General features: G+C 47.3%; 1 protein-coding gene across 1 annotated transcript; it reads right to left on the bottom strand.

Moving 5' to 3' along the window:
• Window positions 1-1,640: 1,640 nt before the first annotated feature.
• Window positions 1,641-3,487, bottom strand: LOC104474690 (carbohydrate sulfotransferase 4). Its single transcript, XM_010128038.2, has one exon. The coding sequence runs from the start codon at window positions 3,394-3,396 to the stop codon at window positions 2,356-2,358; it is 1,041 nt and encodes a 346-aa protein (XP_010126340.2). The 5' UTR covers window positions 3,397-3,487; the 3' UTR covers window positions 1,641-2,355.
• Between the last annotated feature and the right edge of the window lie 14,362 nt (window positions 3,488-17,849).

Here is a 17,849-nt window from a genome sequence, read left to right on the forward strand (position 1 = left end):
ACCCCTTAAAAGGTATGACTGTACATAGAGGCGTTAAGAGAAATGCTGCAACAAAACACTGGCCTGTGAAATCTAAATAATTAACAATAATACTGGATGTAACAGAAATTAAAAGAAAAGTTCCTCCCTCCTGCCTATATAATCTTTCCCACTGCTGACCAATTCTGCTTCTAGAGTTGCCTTCCTGGGCAGCTAACCTCCCCTACTCACCACTTGCTGTTGCACAATTCATCCTGCAGTTCTCTTCATGACTTCTGCAGGACGGTCTCTTACCCTAAAGGGACACACAGGATCTGGAATGCTGATGCCTACCCCAGTGAAGGTGACTACACAGCTGCTCCTGGGCTAGGAAGCTCTCCAACTTCTCTAAGCTTGCTACCCTTTGTGGTCCCAGAGCTGACTGTTAACTGGGGACAGCTCATCATTTCATTCCACAGGTCCACTCTTTGGCTGGCAGCTACTTTCTCTTGCTAACCAACATAACTGCTCAGTGCCTGTCTAAGGTTACTTTCCCTACTTTTCTTCGCAGAATCAGTACATAACAAAATGCTCATGATTTTTTTTGTACAAAAAAAAAAAAAAAAAACAAAAAAAACCAGCCAACCCAGCTGCTGTGAATTCGCCAGAGAGCCTTCTTCCTACCATTAGGGATTGCTATTCAGTTAAGGTGAACCCTTTTCTGGCACCAAATGCCCTTCTGGCAGGTTTAACATGAGCACTCCTCACCAGAGCTACGCTGGCATGAGGAGGGCAGCTCACCAACAGAGTGCACAGGGCCCCGAGGCAAGGGGCTGCAGCCAGGGCAGATAGCGAAAAGGAGCACCGGGAGGAGGAGCAGTGAACCAGTGGATGAAGTGTGAGAGGGTGGTGTTGGTGGAGATGGAACACAGCTTCCCATGGCCCCGAATGCCATGGATCCTGCCTGGAGCCTCCTCAGATCACCTCCAATGCCCAGCTGTGCCTTGATCACCTTCTCCCAAGGATCCACATCCTCAGAATTGAGCATCATCTCTTGTTGATGCTTGTGAGCCTGATTTAGGACAGCTGCCTTGCTGTCTGCAGGGTAGTGGAAATATTCCAGCTCTGAGCAATATCCGAATACACTATTAAATAGATGCGTGTAAAAGGGACTCTGCCATTTACACATGAAAGAGGATGTTTAGAAGGAGGTATTTGTAGGCATTTTACTCCCAAAGTCTGGTAGCAAGCATTTCTTCTTGTCTTATGGAGCACCGTTAAAACCAGGTAAAAATATTTCTATTGTTCAGGGTTGAGCTACCTATTCCCATTGAAGATGGGAGAATGGCATCTGCAATGGAGATGGCAGAGAACGGCATAGTCTATTAAACATATTTTTGTTGTGCTCTAAGACAGGAAATACTCTCACTAAATAATTCAATAGTATAACTTCCATTCTCCTCTCAGCTTCTTCAGTCCACTGCCATAAACGTTATCTTCCCAGTTTATTTATACCAATGGAATCTGTGTCCTTACCTTGTCTTTGCAGTCTCAACCTTAGCATGAATTCTTCTCAGTCACACATGTGGACTGTGAGAACTCCCAGGGAACAACTATTCTTGGTTTTGAAAGCTAGAAGACAGAATTATTTCAGCTGAAAAAAAAAATTGATTCATATAGTCCCAGAAATGGATCCCCACATGCAAACTCAATATTTATTTTCAACTATAGCTGGTTTATTCCATTTTCCCGTCATATAGTAAGTGAACGCAAACATTTCCCCAATAATGTCACCAAGGCTGGATGCCCAGGCACAGGGATGGAGCAAAAGAAAAACTGGGCTTGAAAATGCAACCGTTCCAAAAAGGCATCATTCCAGAAACCAATGTCTGGTCATCCTTGTGTCTGTTCTGACATTACATATCCTGGGTGGCAGCACGACAAATAACGTTCTCTTTATTCAGCTTCCATTTATATCTCCTCCTCCTTTGCAGTGCAATTGCTCCATGTGGTTTCACTAGCACTTAGCTGTGGTCTGTGAAGGGTTCGAGCTCTGCTATCTGGTCCCACTCCTTTGCTATTCTGTTTGCTCCAACCTACACATACTTCCTCTTTCGCATAAACCATAGACTTAATTGGGAAAACAGACTTGCATTACTTCAGCTTGCATTGTGGCTGAGCCTCCAGGGGCCTTGGAGAGTGACCCTGTGCTGCTGAGAAAACTCTCACGAGTGCAGTCGGGGTTCCTACGTTACTTGTCCTTGCACAGCACATCCATGCATGCACTCATACACATATGCATGCACCTCTGTCCACTTTTGCTCTAGTAAACAGTTCTCCACTCTGCAGCCTTCAGAGAGTAGGTGCAGACAGCAGTTTCTCTGCCTGCAGAATTTGTTACTGGGAGGAGTTCTGGGCAAACAAGAGATCCAGTGACATATTTTTTTGCTCTTGTTCAGACTGAACGAGCCGGTAGCCCAGCAAGTCCATTGCATCCTTGCACACATTTTGCACTTTTTCTATTTTCTGGAAGGGAAGGGTCTTCCTCCAGGCCTGGGATACTCTCAGCGCATCTCTGGACCCAATATCAAAGGCCCGTGCTCCTTGCCCCTTCCCATGGGTGATGTTGTGCACCCACTTCTGAAGTTTTGGTGTGAAATGGAGTTCTGCAAACCTGTACATCTGAGCAGCCCTTGCTAGCGGGTCTCTGACAATGTCCTCATAGCGAACCAGCAGGTAGCGGTCTTTCAGGAAGCTGGGAACGGCCTGACTGCCTGCCTTGTAAATCTCAACGTGGCTTTTGCAGATTACTTGCATCATGTTGTAGGGCCCCATTTCTCCCTCTGTTCTCTGGGACCCCATAACAATGTTACTGTCACGTTTCAGGTCTGCCACTGTATTCTCTCGGGACCTGAATACAGCTCGAGGATCACGTACTAAGTGAATGATTTTGAGGTTCAGGGATGGATCTGTGAGAAGGGGGTAGAGAACTTTCAGGTCAAAGAACCGAACTTCCTTGATGGCAACATGGCTGTAGGTTTTACAAGCTTCCTCCACCTTGCTGAATGGGTACTTTCCACAGATTGTCCTGCAATTGCTTGCAGTGATGATGTCACTGCGACTGAATGAGTCACAGGCAGGGGGAGAGCACAAGGCTCGGCTTGTCTCCCACTTAAATAAATCAGACTTTTTCTTCTGAATAGACATGTAAGCATCAAACACAGACATGTCACACAGGAAGACCGACCTGACTAGGTCCCGCACTGCCATGTGTAAGACTTCAGCACTGTTCTGGTACATTGTAACCCATACGTGCCACGCAGGCTCCATCAGGTAGAAGACACTGGGGTGCTGGCTGAAGATTTGTCCAGTGAAGGAAGATCCTGATCGCCAGGAGGAGAGAATAAGGATGTGGACAGGAGAAGGTTTTTCTTCCATAGGGGCATTGTTGCTGCAGGGTAGGAAGTGGAAGTGGATCAGAAGGAAGGACAGAACTGCCAGAACCAGGAGTACCCGCACTCTTCTAGACTTCATCACAATTGCCAGGGACCTGCAGAGACAGAGGAAGTTCAGCATCATGAAGAAGGCAAGATGTGGTGCATCAGGCACCTGCCAATCCCTCTGTAGGCTCAGGGTTTTGGAAAGCTGTCACACTACCAGTGACACTGTGACAACCACAGCACAAGGTGTCTTTGGAAAGGATGGAAATACTGGAGGACTAGAAGTTTTCTGTAACAAAAACTCTGTTTGCCAGGAAGCCATTCTAATGCAGTCTTAGAAGATCACTGAAAAGTTTGTCTGCACTTCTATCAAAGTTTGAGAGTTAGTCCAGTGTATTGAAATAAGTCAGTACACATAAATGAATACTTAAGTGTACACAATCCCTGCAGACATGATCCCGGCAATTTTTATGGAGGAGAGATGAAACAAACACTTTTATTAGGGAATTCAACAGTTCCACATTGTAACTTTTAAGCTCCTGCTCTGACTACTGTTTACAGTTCTTTTTATGCCCGAATGCTGTGAAAATACAATGTAGGTTTCAATTTATTTTGCTTATATTCTTTTTGGAATTTCAGGAAACATTTATCGTCATCACAGGCAAAAACTCACATACCAAAGGAAGTCATTTGTCACTGTAATAAATCCAAGCACAACTATCTCCTTCACAATCAGAGCATTATAGGCATTTTTGCTGGCAAGGCCCATAAGGGTTTATCTCATCCATCTTTGTGCAGGCAGGCTTACCCACAACTAAGTCCTTTTTTACCCTAACTCCTTTTTAAAGATGGTCTCCTGCTGCCCCTCCCTCAACCCCACTCATCCTATAGGTCTTTTACGAGAAGAGGTACAACAGAAAATGTTAGTCCAACTCAAAGGTCTGCCCAAAGCTGGCTCCTTGTTCCCCGCACTAAACCTCTATTCTGCCTGTTGAGGATGACATTATCAGAAAACGTCCATTGTGCTGCCTGGGGACAATTCACAGCCTGAGTACCGGCTGGCACAGGAATCTGCAGGAAGTACACTGCCAGGCATGGGATCTGAGGCAGAAAGCGTTCACTTAATTTTAAAAAGTACCGTAAAGCCTGCTCTCCCAAATGCTCCTCTCTTGTGCGCTCTCACGGCCTGGCTGTGCCGTGAACACGGGTGGGTGCATTCAGCACCGGCCACCCCTGGGGACGGGCTCCCCAAAACAGCACGGATGGCCACACAGCACGGATGGTGTGCTCTCCTGTCACTGCGTGCCAGGCTGGCAGTTTAGCCACGCTGCAGTGGAGACAGGCCTCCCCAGCCAGCGCAACTGCTTTACATTTCCCAAGGTTAACTAAGATTAAAAAACTTTACTGGTTCTTGGTCACAGTCAGTCCTTCCAGGTGCTTCCACAGCCAGCCAGGATAGAGAGAGCAGGGCCTTCAGGGCTGCGGGGCAAGCTGACAGCTCTCCTGGAGAGAGCAGCACTGGGGCCCAGGGCCTTACAGCTTTGTACACTGCTTTTGCGCAGCCTGCAATTGCACTGAATTCAGGCAGCCGTGCCCACACAGAGCGGCCACCTTCCCACTAAAGCCACAGAGGTGTGAAGTGTGCCCCAATGGGCCACAGTGCAGACATCACTTCCCTGCTGTGCACTTACCAGGTTATTTTCTGGGTCCATGGTAATGCGTGAATACTCCCAGTCAAAACTTCCCTAACCTTCTCCTTATGCCCTGCCTCAATTTCCCTCTGTAGCGAGCCTTTCAAACTAATTTGCACGGGGATGCCCCCTCCCATGATTTCAGTTCCTATAGCACTGATGTTTAGATTTCCAGGTACGGTCACTGCTGCTAACCAACTAGGAAGAGTACTCGTCTTTCTCTCCAGCACATATGCGTAAAATGGCTTGTTTATCTAATCTCCCTGGTGTGCATTCGTTTTGAGCTTAGGGTTTATAAGGCAGCAATTATAATTTCTCAGAGCCAGGACAATACCCAGCCCAATGGGTAAGCATAGTTGTTGGCAATAAGCGCTACCACAATATGAATTTGATTCTAGTAATGTCCTGCAAGGAACAGGGCTGTGCGTTTAGTGAGGGACCACAGGCTTCTGGTCTCCTGGACAAGAAGCCCACTGATTTCTTTGGTTACACAAATGGACTGTAGTGTTCAAGTCTGACAAGAAGCTGATTCAAGTTGACATTTGGACCAAGCCCAGGAAGAGCTGCAAACAAAGACGGTTGTAAAAATAAGTCATACATCAGCTTCCTCCTTGTAAATGAATACAGCAGTGTTTACCAAAAGTCCTGGCTTCAAAATGAACTTTGACGATATCACTTCCATCTGGCACCATTAATATTGTTATTCTAACCCCCGACAGAGTTCCTGGACTATAACGAGAAGCTCTTAATTGAGAAAAACTCTGCTAAGCAGACACGAACACTGGCATTAAGATACCCAGGCAGATTTAAAACAGAACAGTCTGAGTGTGAATAGTCTGAGTATGAGTTAAAGAGAATGGATTCAGGTTTTTTTGGGAAGCAAGGGTGTGTTTTTATCTTGAATCAAACCAAGGTGGGACAACTGAATGTTTTAGACATTTCACAGATTACGCAGACCATCGCTGTGACTCCTCCTGGTGTTTGCCTGAGAAATGGCCTCATGTGATGCCACAGCTTCTTCACTCTTTACCCAAGAAGCAGTGATGACTATTACCCTGACCAGTCTGTCCCACAGGGACAGAGAAGGCCTGAAATTAGTTGCATGTGCCTGGTGAAGTGGAACAGAGGAGCAGCAAAGAACGGTAGAGATTCTATCACACATTTTCTAATATGAAAGAAATAGTAATTATATAACCTTATATTAACCTGTATCTCTCAATCGTGGCAGCTGACATGTTTCTAAACTAAAGTCTTAAGCTTAACAACATTTCCCCTACAGCAAAGACCCAGAATCAAAAGTTATTCAGTTCATTGCATGTTGCAAAAATGAAATATGAAACCGTCACAAAGCTGCAGAGCAAAGATCAGCTCATAACGACTGAGACAATCTGAGCTGCAGAACAAAAACTTGCACACTTACTGTCTGCTGGCAGACAGATGAGCCAGGATTTGGCTGAGAGCAGAAAGAACAGGAAGAATCTCAAGGCGCTAAGGATGAAGAACAGAAACTACTGAAAAACAAGACAATTGAGTGTCACCATGTTAAAGTCTCCCACAAAGAACTGGGACCTGCCTGCCTGAGCAGCCAGAGTCTCAACAAAAAAAAAACCCAAACAAAAACGAACCCTTTTAAGCTTTTCCAGAAATATGCAGGGGCCTTGGAAAAGCTTGATCCTAGCAAAGAAAGCAGCAAGCATCCCCAGGGAGACATACCCACCAAACACACTCTTGAGCATAGGCGGTCTGTCCCCAGAGTACAGGGTTGTTGAACCTATACATATCGGGGCAGGGGGTGGCAGTACAGCCCAAAATGCTTCATGTTATGCAGACTGTGGCTGAGTGCTCTGCAAATCTGGGGGAGCTCTCCACACCTGTACAGATCCCTCATTGCTGTAGTGGCAGTAGTGTAGCAAAGAGGATCTGGTGCCAGGGAAGCCCCAGACAATGGTCTTTGATGGCACTCATAGTTGCTCATATTTTTACTAAATCCTTCTTCAATTTGGCCTGATCAGCTTCTGCAGAATTAGAACAGGTAGCATGACTGTCACAAGTGGGAAATGCTGAGAAGGGGCACTGAGAAGATAGTTTGGAGAAGCAGAAACTACCCTGTAAGCCAGACCAACAGCTTCTGACTGCAGGAGGAATCATGCAGCAATTTATTGGCCTCCAGATGTTTACAGTGTTTTACAAAAATCTCCCAGTTCAGGCTGCTGAGCATGAGCAGTGAATATCGTTGTGGGCACCAAAGCATCCACGCCAGATACCGAGAAATGGCTGAAAATCTCACCTTAACAAGTCCTCCTGAAGCACCATCAGACCTGGTTCAAGCAAAGTTGCCCTCACACGCATACACTGAATGCGGTACACACTCGTCCAGGCAGCCACTCAAACAGCTGTGCGTTCAGGTACCAGCACTCCGCCTTCATGCTGGGCTCTCATATACACATATACTCAGCTCTTACCTATACCTGTGCCGGCTCCCTCTTGTCCCCTTCAATTGTGTATGCCCAGCTCTAAGACTGACTACAGTCCCCGCCTACTTTGACCAGCCTTGAACTATAAAACTCCACCCGATGCTATGCAGCAAAACATGGAAATGGCAGTTGCTTGTAGAGGCACAAATGACCAAACGCTGCTAGTAAAGGAGAAGGGCCAGGAAATTAATGAAGGAGACTGAGAGGTGCTTCTATGTTAAGTCCCGCTGCAAGCCCCAAAAGAGACTGCTCTCCATAAAAGGAGGAACAGGAATGTCTGTGGAGTGCCAGAGCAAAAGACAAACAGGAGCAAGGAGGACCAGCTTGCCCACCAGGAGCGCAGAAACAGGGCATATTTGCCTACCATTGCTCTGGCTGCTTGCCGTGTTGTCAGCAGATTCACGTGAAGTCTTTTTGACTCTTTTCTGTCTATGCCTTGCTTGAGTTAAACATTTGGAGGCTGGGAAAGAAAATTATGTGAAAGGAGCAGCTGGACTTGGCCTGTTAATGATTCACAAAAGTGTTGGAGCTGCAATGAGGCTGTGCCAGGTAAGGTAGTGAAGCAGGGCAGCGCGGGGCTCAAGAGAAACACATGGTGTCCTGTAACCATGCAGAGACAATCACTTTGGGTCATTCCTATTCCAGGTTTCATTGTTTCTGTCACACAGTCTGGAGAGGTGTAGATCTTCTCTTGATGGTATCCCGTCTCCTGGAGCATCTCACTGAGCTACTTACTTGAGAGCAAGTGGAATATAGGAGACAGCAGAAGCAAAAAATCTGGGCAAGGCTGGTCCTTCCAGCAGGAGCAACAACCTGAATGGGGCAGGTCATGTTCCCTTTCACTTGCTGCGTTGCGAACACAGATGGTCAAGCCCTGGTAACCATGGGCTGGGAAACAAGGAGACAAGCTGGCACAGCTCCAGGTAGGGCCCTGCAGAGAGAACCATGCAATGTTCTGTGCAACCTGGATTTCAGCTACGTGTTCCTGTGCCCTGCATTGACACCATTTATAGGAAGGATTTACCTGTATGTCATTAAGTGTTGCGGAACTGGTTGGTACAGGTCACACCACTTGAATGGCTCTTCCTGAAGCCTTATTCCTCCCTGACCAACAGCTGCATGAACAGAGATGTATCAAAAATCCCGTTCCACCTGTATGTAGTTTGTCCAAGACATGCTGGTGATTTGGCACTGATATTCAGGCATCATGACAGCACTGAACACTGCTGTGCAGTCCTCTAGTCACAGGGCAGAGCAGATTTTTTTCAGTTGCACAGATCTCAAGTTTTAACTACTTGGCTGAGCTTTCCAGAAGGCAGCCTCTGCGTCATGAGTGGTTGCAAAGAGGAGGAGAACGTACTCTTCTTTGGAGACAAGGCTTGGGAGGGCACGCTGTTCCGGCACACTGCATTTCCCGAGACCTGCACATTGTGGAAATTGAAAGAGGAATCCTCTGGCTCCTGAACAACGGACATAATTCTTCCTGTATGTCTGATTCATAAGCTTTATGAAGCAAAGCAGAAGCAGATGGCAGTCAGCCTTTGCTTAATGGCAGTGAGCCCCGTATCATCTGTCCTTGTACACCTTGCTTCCACCTCACACGACGGCTGATTATATTTCTGCTTTCTACCATCCTTCCATGATTAAAGGTGTTTTCTGGGGACTTGGAGACTAGTGTGCTCTGTGAACTGCCCATGCAGCCAGATTTCCATACCCCGAAGAAGCAAGCAATGTGGGCTTTGCTCCCCAGCACACATACACAGAGCACACCTGACCCAGTGCAGCAGCAACGGGAGTAGGCTGAAGAGTAATGTCAGAGGTATGGACTAAAGGTAACTCCTCAGTGCTGACACTGGACAAGACTCCCTCCCTGAGGGCATGTCTTTGATAGTCTGATGAGAGAAACAGGCATACTAGAGCAATGGAACTAACCACATGCCCTGTCTTCTGCCATCATCAAGAGCAGATGCCCAGGGAAGAGACCAAGAAGCACATTTCCTCTCTAGGTGCTCTCCTGGCCTGCAGCGGGCTCTGGAGTACATGACTAACCTCTCTGAATGTAGGTGTCCAGAATAAGCTAGTGTGTGATGCCCTAGAAGTTCATGTTTCTTTCTGTTTGCTGTGACAAGCGTAGAGGGTGATGTTTGTGAGCAGACATCTGCACTAAAGCTATATAAAATCAGTTGAAATCAAGCTCGTCTTTGCATTTCACAGCACCTAGATTTTTTTCTATTCACTTGTCCAGCGATGCTTTGAATGCACAGATACTTTTGGCATCACCGGTATTCCCTGGCAATGAGAATATGTTTGGCTGCATGTTATGAGAACTACTTCCTTCTGTTTCAAACCTGGCATATAAAAACTGTATCTCGTAATACCATATTTATTTTTTTTTTTTTAATCAAGAGAGACACTGAGTACTTTCTCCCTATTCACAGTCTTTAAGCTATACTGCATTGTAGCATCTGCTCTTACATGCCCTGTAGAATACAACTCATCTTAGACCAGGTTGATATCTAAAGCAGCTCATGGGAGTCATGCTGCAGAAGTCTCTTTCCACTGACTGCAAAAGCAGCCCTTGCAACTAAGTCAAAGGGGGAATATTAACCCTGGAGCCACGTGTCACATGCAAGATAGATTACAACCCTGTGCAATATACAAGGGGATTCAGACTGATGAAAGGCCTTCATACATTCTGCATCCTTCTCCGCTCATCTTCAATACATCAAGTTGTCCGTCTCATGAGCCCTGCTCTCGGGAACACTCTCCTTTAAAGACAGCAATGTTTATTCATGGACAAGCTTCCAGGCAGAGGTGAGACGAGCATTTTCTTCTAAAATTTGAAGGGAAGTTTGCTATCTTGCAATGTCCTGTTTGGCTCAGATCACAACATAAACCTTAGAAAAACACTGAGACGCTCAAACAAGGACTCATGCAAGGACTGGTATGCTGCCACTTTTTCTTGCTTTCCTGGCAGAAAGGCAGATTTAGGAGACTACAAGTTTCTCTCTTGTGTTTGTTAATATTTATTTAGAGGGATCAGTTAGTTCCTGGTGTCACAATACACCTGGAGGAGGTGTGTATGTGATAGGATAGCTCATGTTTCCTGCAGCCCAAAGGTGTGACATCAGGGAGCAGCCATAAGAGTCAATGTGGTAACTATGCACTGGTGAATCCCTGCCACAGAAAAAGATCTCCCTTTCAAAGCAGAGGGAGTTCAGGTGTTTTCTAGCTGGCAGCACAAAAGCTGTAAGGAAAGATGGAAGTTTATGGCTTTGCAAGATAGATTGTGACAGAAAGCTACACTGTGGCTACTCATATGAGGGCCACGCATGATCTACTGTATTGATCACTGGATTTTGATTATTGCTGCATTTTTGTGTTTTGAAACGCACAAGGAAAGCCCTGCTTCTTGCAGAAAAGAAACATGATAATCTTAAGAAAAACAACAACAAAAAACCAACAAAAAACCCCAAACAAACAAACAAAAAAACCACAAACACAAACAAACCTCAAAGTCTGTATGTCAATTGCTCATCAATTTTAAAGAGATTAAGGTAACAGAGCAGAACTCTGGCTTTAGGAAAGAGTTTCTTTTTTTTCGGCAGGGATGCTGTATATAGTCACTGTGGTTGCTTTAGAAATCGTCATTCATAGAGGATGGAAAGGAAATGCAGCAGTCAGGCAAGCACCAGAATGCATAGGAGCAGCAGCACAATATCTGTGTTAAATTCCAGTCCAGTCCAGTTCCTCCTGAGCCAGAGCAGAACTTGCACCATGAGGCATCTCTCCAAGGGCAGGCTGGTGTCCTCCTGCACTCATATTGCTATGGCCTTTCCCTTGTGTTCGAGATAAGTTTTAGAGTTATATTGTGATTTAGAAGCAGTTTGAGATAAATAGACTTGTCAGAATTGGCACAGGAGGACCCAAAGTTGTAGTAGGGAAGAGTAAGGATGATGTCTGACTCCCTCCCCTACTCGCTTGCAGTTGCAGCGTCTCTGTAAATAGTTCTTTTACTAAAGAGCTAAGTCACCCTGGCAAGCAAGGAACTTTTTTGTCGTCATTCAGCAAACGTTCTGTGAAACAGACTGGTAAGACCAACAGCAAAGAAGAGAGTATGATTAACACATAAAGCCAATAGCTAGAAACTGCAAATTTGCAAAACACGTTATAGATAAAATGGGTAACTGAATTTCCATATGAAAACCTTTACATGTATGGAAACAAAATCTGAGGTTATGGATAGCAATAGGTTAAAAATATTCTTCTGACAAATAAACTATTTTTTCCACTTTCACTGTTGGAAAGTAGGTAAAGAAAAACAACCAACCAACCAACAAAAAAAAAAACAAAAAAAACCCCAAAACCTAAATAGTGGAGCCTAGAATATCAAAGCAGGTAAAAATATTTGTTTCCTGAGTGTCCCTGCACAAATTTATCTAATATCTCAAGCAGCAGAGGAATGGGAAAATGGGAAAACGGGAGAGTAAGAAATAAGCTTATGTAAATAAGGCTCTAAGAATGAGGTCACATAATACTTTACCAACACATTACAGAAAAAGAGAAAAATACTAAGAAAAAAAAAAAGTATTTATTCAGCTTTTTAATTTATTTCACTGGTCACCTTCTTTCCATACATATGCAGTCTAAAACCAAAAATCAGCACATGCACTGAAGCCTGGAGTAGAACAGCTAGTCTAGAGCTGATAGGAATAACAGCAATAAGCAGAGCTGAAGCATGCCTAGTCCACACAAAACACTAGAATGCAGAAGACCCTATGCTAGCACCAACTACTTCCATCAAGCATCCAAGAAATAAGTCATTCTGACATACTGACAGCACCCGTTTGCTCTGGCAAGGCTTCAGGGAACACTGACCCAAGTTAAATAAGCTAGTGGAAGACAATACATGACAAAGCAAAGGGCTCATACAGGTCTGGGCTCCCAGCACTGCGAGAGACAGACATCCAAACAATGGGGAAGATCCAGGGCTTCTGCCCCTCAGAAGGCTTCCCCAGTGCTGGGATCCCAGGCTGAAGGCCAATATAGAAGAAATAACCCCAACCTTGTTCTGACCAGTTGTTAAGCTTAGCTAGGCAGCTTTCAGGTGCCTTCCAGCTACTGGAACCCTCCTTAGGCTGTCTTTCATGGCTGTCCTGTAAATAGCAAGAGTTTGCCCGTGCTGAACATTCCTTCTCCTCCAGAGCTTCTCTACCCTCTCACAATCTGGTTTGCAAAATCTCTCCCAGTCACTTCAAGAAGGTATTGTCTCCCAGCTCACTGCTGCCTCCTCCTTTTATATACACAGTCTCTCCCTGGCGACTTGCCCTCCTTGTGGAAACCTCCCTTTGCCATGTGCCAAGTATTTCCTTCCTCCAGCCCTCATGGGTAATGCCACCAGAGCAGGTCAGCTCATCTGACCTCTGACGGGCCTGCACAGCCTGGGGAAATGAGGTTATGTGCCAGCCCTCACACACGAAGAAGCTTTGCACAGACATCTTCCCCTGGGGTCCGCATCCAGGTGTGGGTCCCCCTTCCCCTCCAACTCCCACACCGCATTCGAGCCTCACCTGAGCTCCCCAGCAGGCTTGGGCCCTGGTTTGCCAGGGCCTCCACGATCATCCCCAGACCGCCTCCTTGCAACCATCCTGGGTCCAGCTCAGGGCACACCACATCTTCCCACTGCAGGCGTACAGAGCGCCTACATGCTGGTGAAGAGCATGCCAGTTCAGACAGGCTTTCATTGCCAAAGGTCATGGCCCCAAGGCAGGAAGACACTCAGGGACTGTTCCAGGCTGCAGCCCCGACTGTGGGCAGCCAGGGCTGCTGGAAGAGAGAGTGGGTGAGGCCAGGGCCAGGGTGCATACCGATTCCTGGGGCACCTGGAGGAGCTGATGGTCTCATTGCTGGCAGGTGTGATTTGGCTCGACCCACCCACAGTGCCACAGTTTGCCCTGATGGGTCCAGCCCTGCTGCTATCCCTTTTGGGAGCTGAGGACTTGTACACCTCACCTTCATTTGCTCATAAGCTGAGAAGTTCCTTCCTTACCTTTTTGTGGATGTTATCTACCTGGACTTTAGCAAAGCCTTTGATACTATCTCCCACAGCATTCTCCTAGAGAAGTTGGCAGCTCATGACTTGGACAGATGTACCCTGTGATGGGTTAAAAACTGTCTGGATGGCCGAGCCCAGAAAGTTGTGGTGAACGGAGTTAAATCCAGTTGTCAGCTGGTCACAAGCTGTGTTCCCCGGGGCTCAGGGCTGGGGCAGTTCTGTTTAATATCTTTATCAATGATCTGGATGAGGGGATGGAGTGCTCCCTCAGTAAGTTTGCAGATGACACCAAACTGGGCAGGAGTGTCGATCTGCTCAAGGGTAGGAAGGCTCTGCAGAGGGATCTGGACAGGCTGGATCAATGGGCCGAGGTGAAGTGTATGAGGTTCAACAAGGCAAAGTGCCAGGTCCTGCACTTGGGTCACAACAACCCCATGCAATGCTACAGGCTTGGGGAAGAGTGGCTGGAAAGCTGCCTGTTGGAAAGGGACCTGAGGGTGCTGGTAGACAGCTGGCTGAGCATGAGCCAGCAGTGTGCCCAGGTGGCCAAGAAGGCCAACAGCTTTCTGGCTTGCATCAGGAAGAGTGTGGCCAGCAGGAGTAGGGCAGTGATCGTGCCCCTGTACTCAGCACCTCAAATACTGTGTGCAGTTTTGGGCCCCTCAGTACAAGAAGGACGTTGAGGTGCTGGAGCGTGTCCAGAGAAGGGCAGTGAAGCTGGTGAGGGGTCTGGAGCACAAGTCTTATGAGGAGCAGCTGAGGGAACTGGGATTGTTTAGTCTGGAGAAGAGGAGGCTGAGGGGAGACCTCATTGCTCTCTACAACTACCTGAAAGGATGCTGTAGGGAGGTGGGTGTTGGTCTCTTCTCTCAAATAACTTGTGATAGGATGAGAGGAAACGGCAGGGAAGGTTTAGATTGGATATTAGGAAAAAATTATTTACTGAGAGAGTGTTCAGGCACTGGAACAGGCTGCCAAAGGAAGTGGTGGAGTCACCATCCCTGGAGGTGTTCAAAGAATGCGTAGACGTGGCACTTCAGGGCATTGTTTAGTAGGCATGGTGGTGTTGGGTTGATGGTTGGACTTGATGATCTTGGAGGTCTCTTCCAACCTTAAGATTCTATGATTCTATGACTCCCAAAGTAAGCACTAGACACAAAGTTGCCTCACTGCCTAGGTGCCCATATCTGGGGCAGGTGACCCTTGTCCTAAACATGGCCAGTCCAGACAGTGCAGAGAAAAGCAGAAGCACACTGCAAGCCTACTCCAGGATATACAACTGGTGGTCCCCAGGTAACACAGGGAGGATGGCTGTGGATCAGCCATAAAGGCACTGAGGGAGTTTTACCAGAGGACTGCAGTCCTTGTTCGAGCATCTGAGGAGGAGCATCTCCAGACCTGTGTCTTGGCTTCCTCCTTGGTCTCAGTGCTGAAGGGGCTTCCTTTGGCACAAAGCACTTCCAAACACCAGCTTAGGTCACTTTGTATGGCTGGCAGGGTGCTCTAGGCCACACCCATACCGTGACGCACAGCATCTGTGAGTATAATGCCTGAAAAATTATACTAGCACATTTGTGGTTTAATGCTAGTTTGCTATTGCAGAAGGGGAAACCTAGGTGTGGTTAAAAGGCAGTGTTATGTTTGAAAAAGATGACAATAGATGATGTGGCCTTGAGAAATCTAAATATCTTGAGATTTATGAGCTACATATATGCGTATGTCTCTGTCCCTCTCAGCGTTCCTGGCCAAATGCTGCTGGGCTAAGAAGAAAGAGAACAGTGTTAATCATTGCAGAATATTTGCCTGTTAACAGATATCTCTGAGGTGACTCTGAAAGGAAAAGAGTCCATGAAGGGAGAGCAGTCTGAAAGGAACAGCTTTCTCTGAAAACAAGAACTGTTCGTTAGTAATGGGAATGAAAGCTGCAGAACCCAAGATACGTGGAGAAGACGTCATAGAATCATAGAATGGTTTGGGTTGGAAGGGACTTGATCTTCCACCAGACCAGGTCGCTCACAGCCCCATCCAACCTGGCATTGAACAATTGCAGGGATGGGGCATCCACAGCTTCTCTCAGCAACTTGTGCCGGTGCCTCACCACGCTCACAGTAAAGAATTTCTTCCTTAAGTCTAATCTAAACCTACTGTCTTCCAGTTTAAAGACATTCAAGGAGATAGATGAAACTTGACAGCTGCAGTAGATGCAAGATAGCAAAACAATGCAGCAAGGTCATACTGTAAAGGTGTCCTAGCCCAAAAGACCCCCCTCACACACCACCCTACTTATTATTTGTCAATGTTTTGTCTTAAGCAGCTCAGGTGATTTGGCTCTACTTGGAGGTCTAATGGCCTGAAATCTCTGAAGCCATCTATCATTCACCCATAGCCCCAGCTTCTCTCTCTGTCTTTCTGTTCTGGAATTGCTTTCTTTGAAGGAAAAGGATGTAACAAGGACACTCACCTGATGTGTCAATGATCTTTTCACACACTGCTATCTTTCTCATATAGATACCTCACCTCTAATGGAGGATTGGTACCCAGACTTTGTCCTGGGCAGGGGAAGGGGAGGCAATGAGATGACTATGGAACCTGGCAGGAGGTCTGGCAGTGTGTAATCTAGAGCTAGCTCACTTTCCCCATCACTGAGGAGACAGGGTTGACTTGTGGATCCCAATTCTGCAGGAGGACAGGTGAACAGAGCTCTAGGTGATGACATGAGGCACTCCACAATTTGCCTCTCTGTCAGTTTCAGAAATGGCTCCATGAGCAGCTCACCAGAACAGGTGGTCCAATGGCCATTATCTCCTCTTGACTGCACAGGCATTCCTCCTGTTTCCACAGAGTGAACAGACACCAGGCCACCAGTTCCTTATTATTTTGTATAGCTGACATACTCAGCAATCAGTAACCCTGGCAGTGCTGGCATGTCACAAACACCCTGAACCGTACAAGTGTTATCTCCTCTTAACTGCACAGGCACTCCTCCTGTTACCAGGGAATTAACAGACACCGGGCCACCAGTTCCTCATTATTTTATGGAGCTGACGTATTCAGCAATCAGTAACCTGGCACTTCTAGCATGTCACGAACACCTCACACAGTACGAGCACTTCATTGCGTGCCACCCGCTTCTTCGCCACTGCAGCAGGAAATTCCTGGCTGCCACAGCTTTGAATGCTTATGCACTAGCACCTAGAAGTGCACCAGCACATAAAAGCTCAACACGAGCTGGCAGTGTGTGCTTGCAGCCCAGAAAGCCAACTGTATCCTGGGCTGCATCCCGGGCTGCATCCCCAGCAGCGTGGCCAGCAGGTCGAGGGAGGCAATTCTCCCCCTCTACTCCGCTCTCGTGAGACCCTCCCCTGCAGCACTGCATCCAGCTCTGGAGCCCCCAGCATAAGAAGGACACGGACCTGCTGGAGCAAGTCCAGAGGAGGCCACAAAGGTGATCAGAGGGCTGGAGCACCTCTCCTGTGAGGACAGGCTGAGAGAGCTGGAGCTGTTCAGCCTGGAGAAGGGAAGGCTCTGGCGAGACCTTATAGCAGCCTTCCAGTCCCTAAAGGGGGCTTAGAAGAAAATTGGAGAGGGACTTTTGACAAGAGCATGTAGTGATAGGACACAGGGTAATGGCTTTAAACTGGAAGAGGGTAGATTTAGATTACAAAGAAATTCTTCACTCTGAGGGTGGTGAGGCACTGGCACAGGCTGCCCAGAGAAGCTTAGGATGCTCCATCCCTGGAAGTGCTCAATGCCAGGCTGGATGGGGCTTTGAGCAACCTGGTCTGGTGGAAGATGTCTCTGCCTGTGGCAGGGGGGTTGGAACTAGACCATCTTTCAGGCCCCTTCCAACACAAAGCATTCTATGATTCTATGGCTGGCTCTGGTCCAGGGGGCAGTGCCTCCCCACAGCAGTGCGTACCAGTAGCCACTGCTCTGTCAGGGGCTATGTGGTGGGGCGGAAGGGCCAACAGGCAGGTGGCCAGGCCACCACAGCAAGTCCCAGGCACCAACAGGGTAAGAATGGCCAGCTGGGGTCTGTGCCAGGCCCTCAGGGCCTGGTGGGTGCCTTTGAGGTGCTCTCACCATGCCGCTGCTGGTGACAGGGCAGGCCCTGGACAGCCAACTGCAAGGCAGAGCCAAGCCTGGGGCACTGCATCACCATGGGCCAAGCAACAGTGCCAGGTCAGTCTTGGCCACTGCATGGGTCACAACAGAAGCACAGTGCAGTGAC

The sequence above is a fragment of the Chlamydotis macqueenii genome, chromosome 13 (assembly GCF_036417535.1).
Source record: "Chlamydotis macqueenii isolate bChlMac1 chromosome 13, bChlMac1.mat, whole genome shotgun sequence".
Taxonomy (NCBI): Eukaryota; Metazoa; Chordata; class Aves; order Otidiformes; family Otididae; genus Chlamydotis; species Chlamydotis macqueenii.

What these genes read in the sequence shown, in the direction of transcription:
- LOC104474690 (XM_010128038.2), bottom strand. Translation starts at nt 3,396, where the DNA reads ATGGAAGAAAAACCTTCTCCTGTCCACATCCTTATTCTCTCCTCCTGG.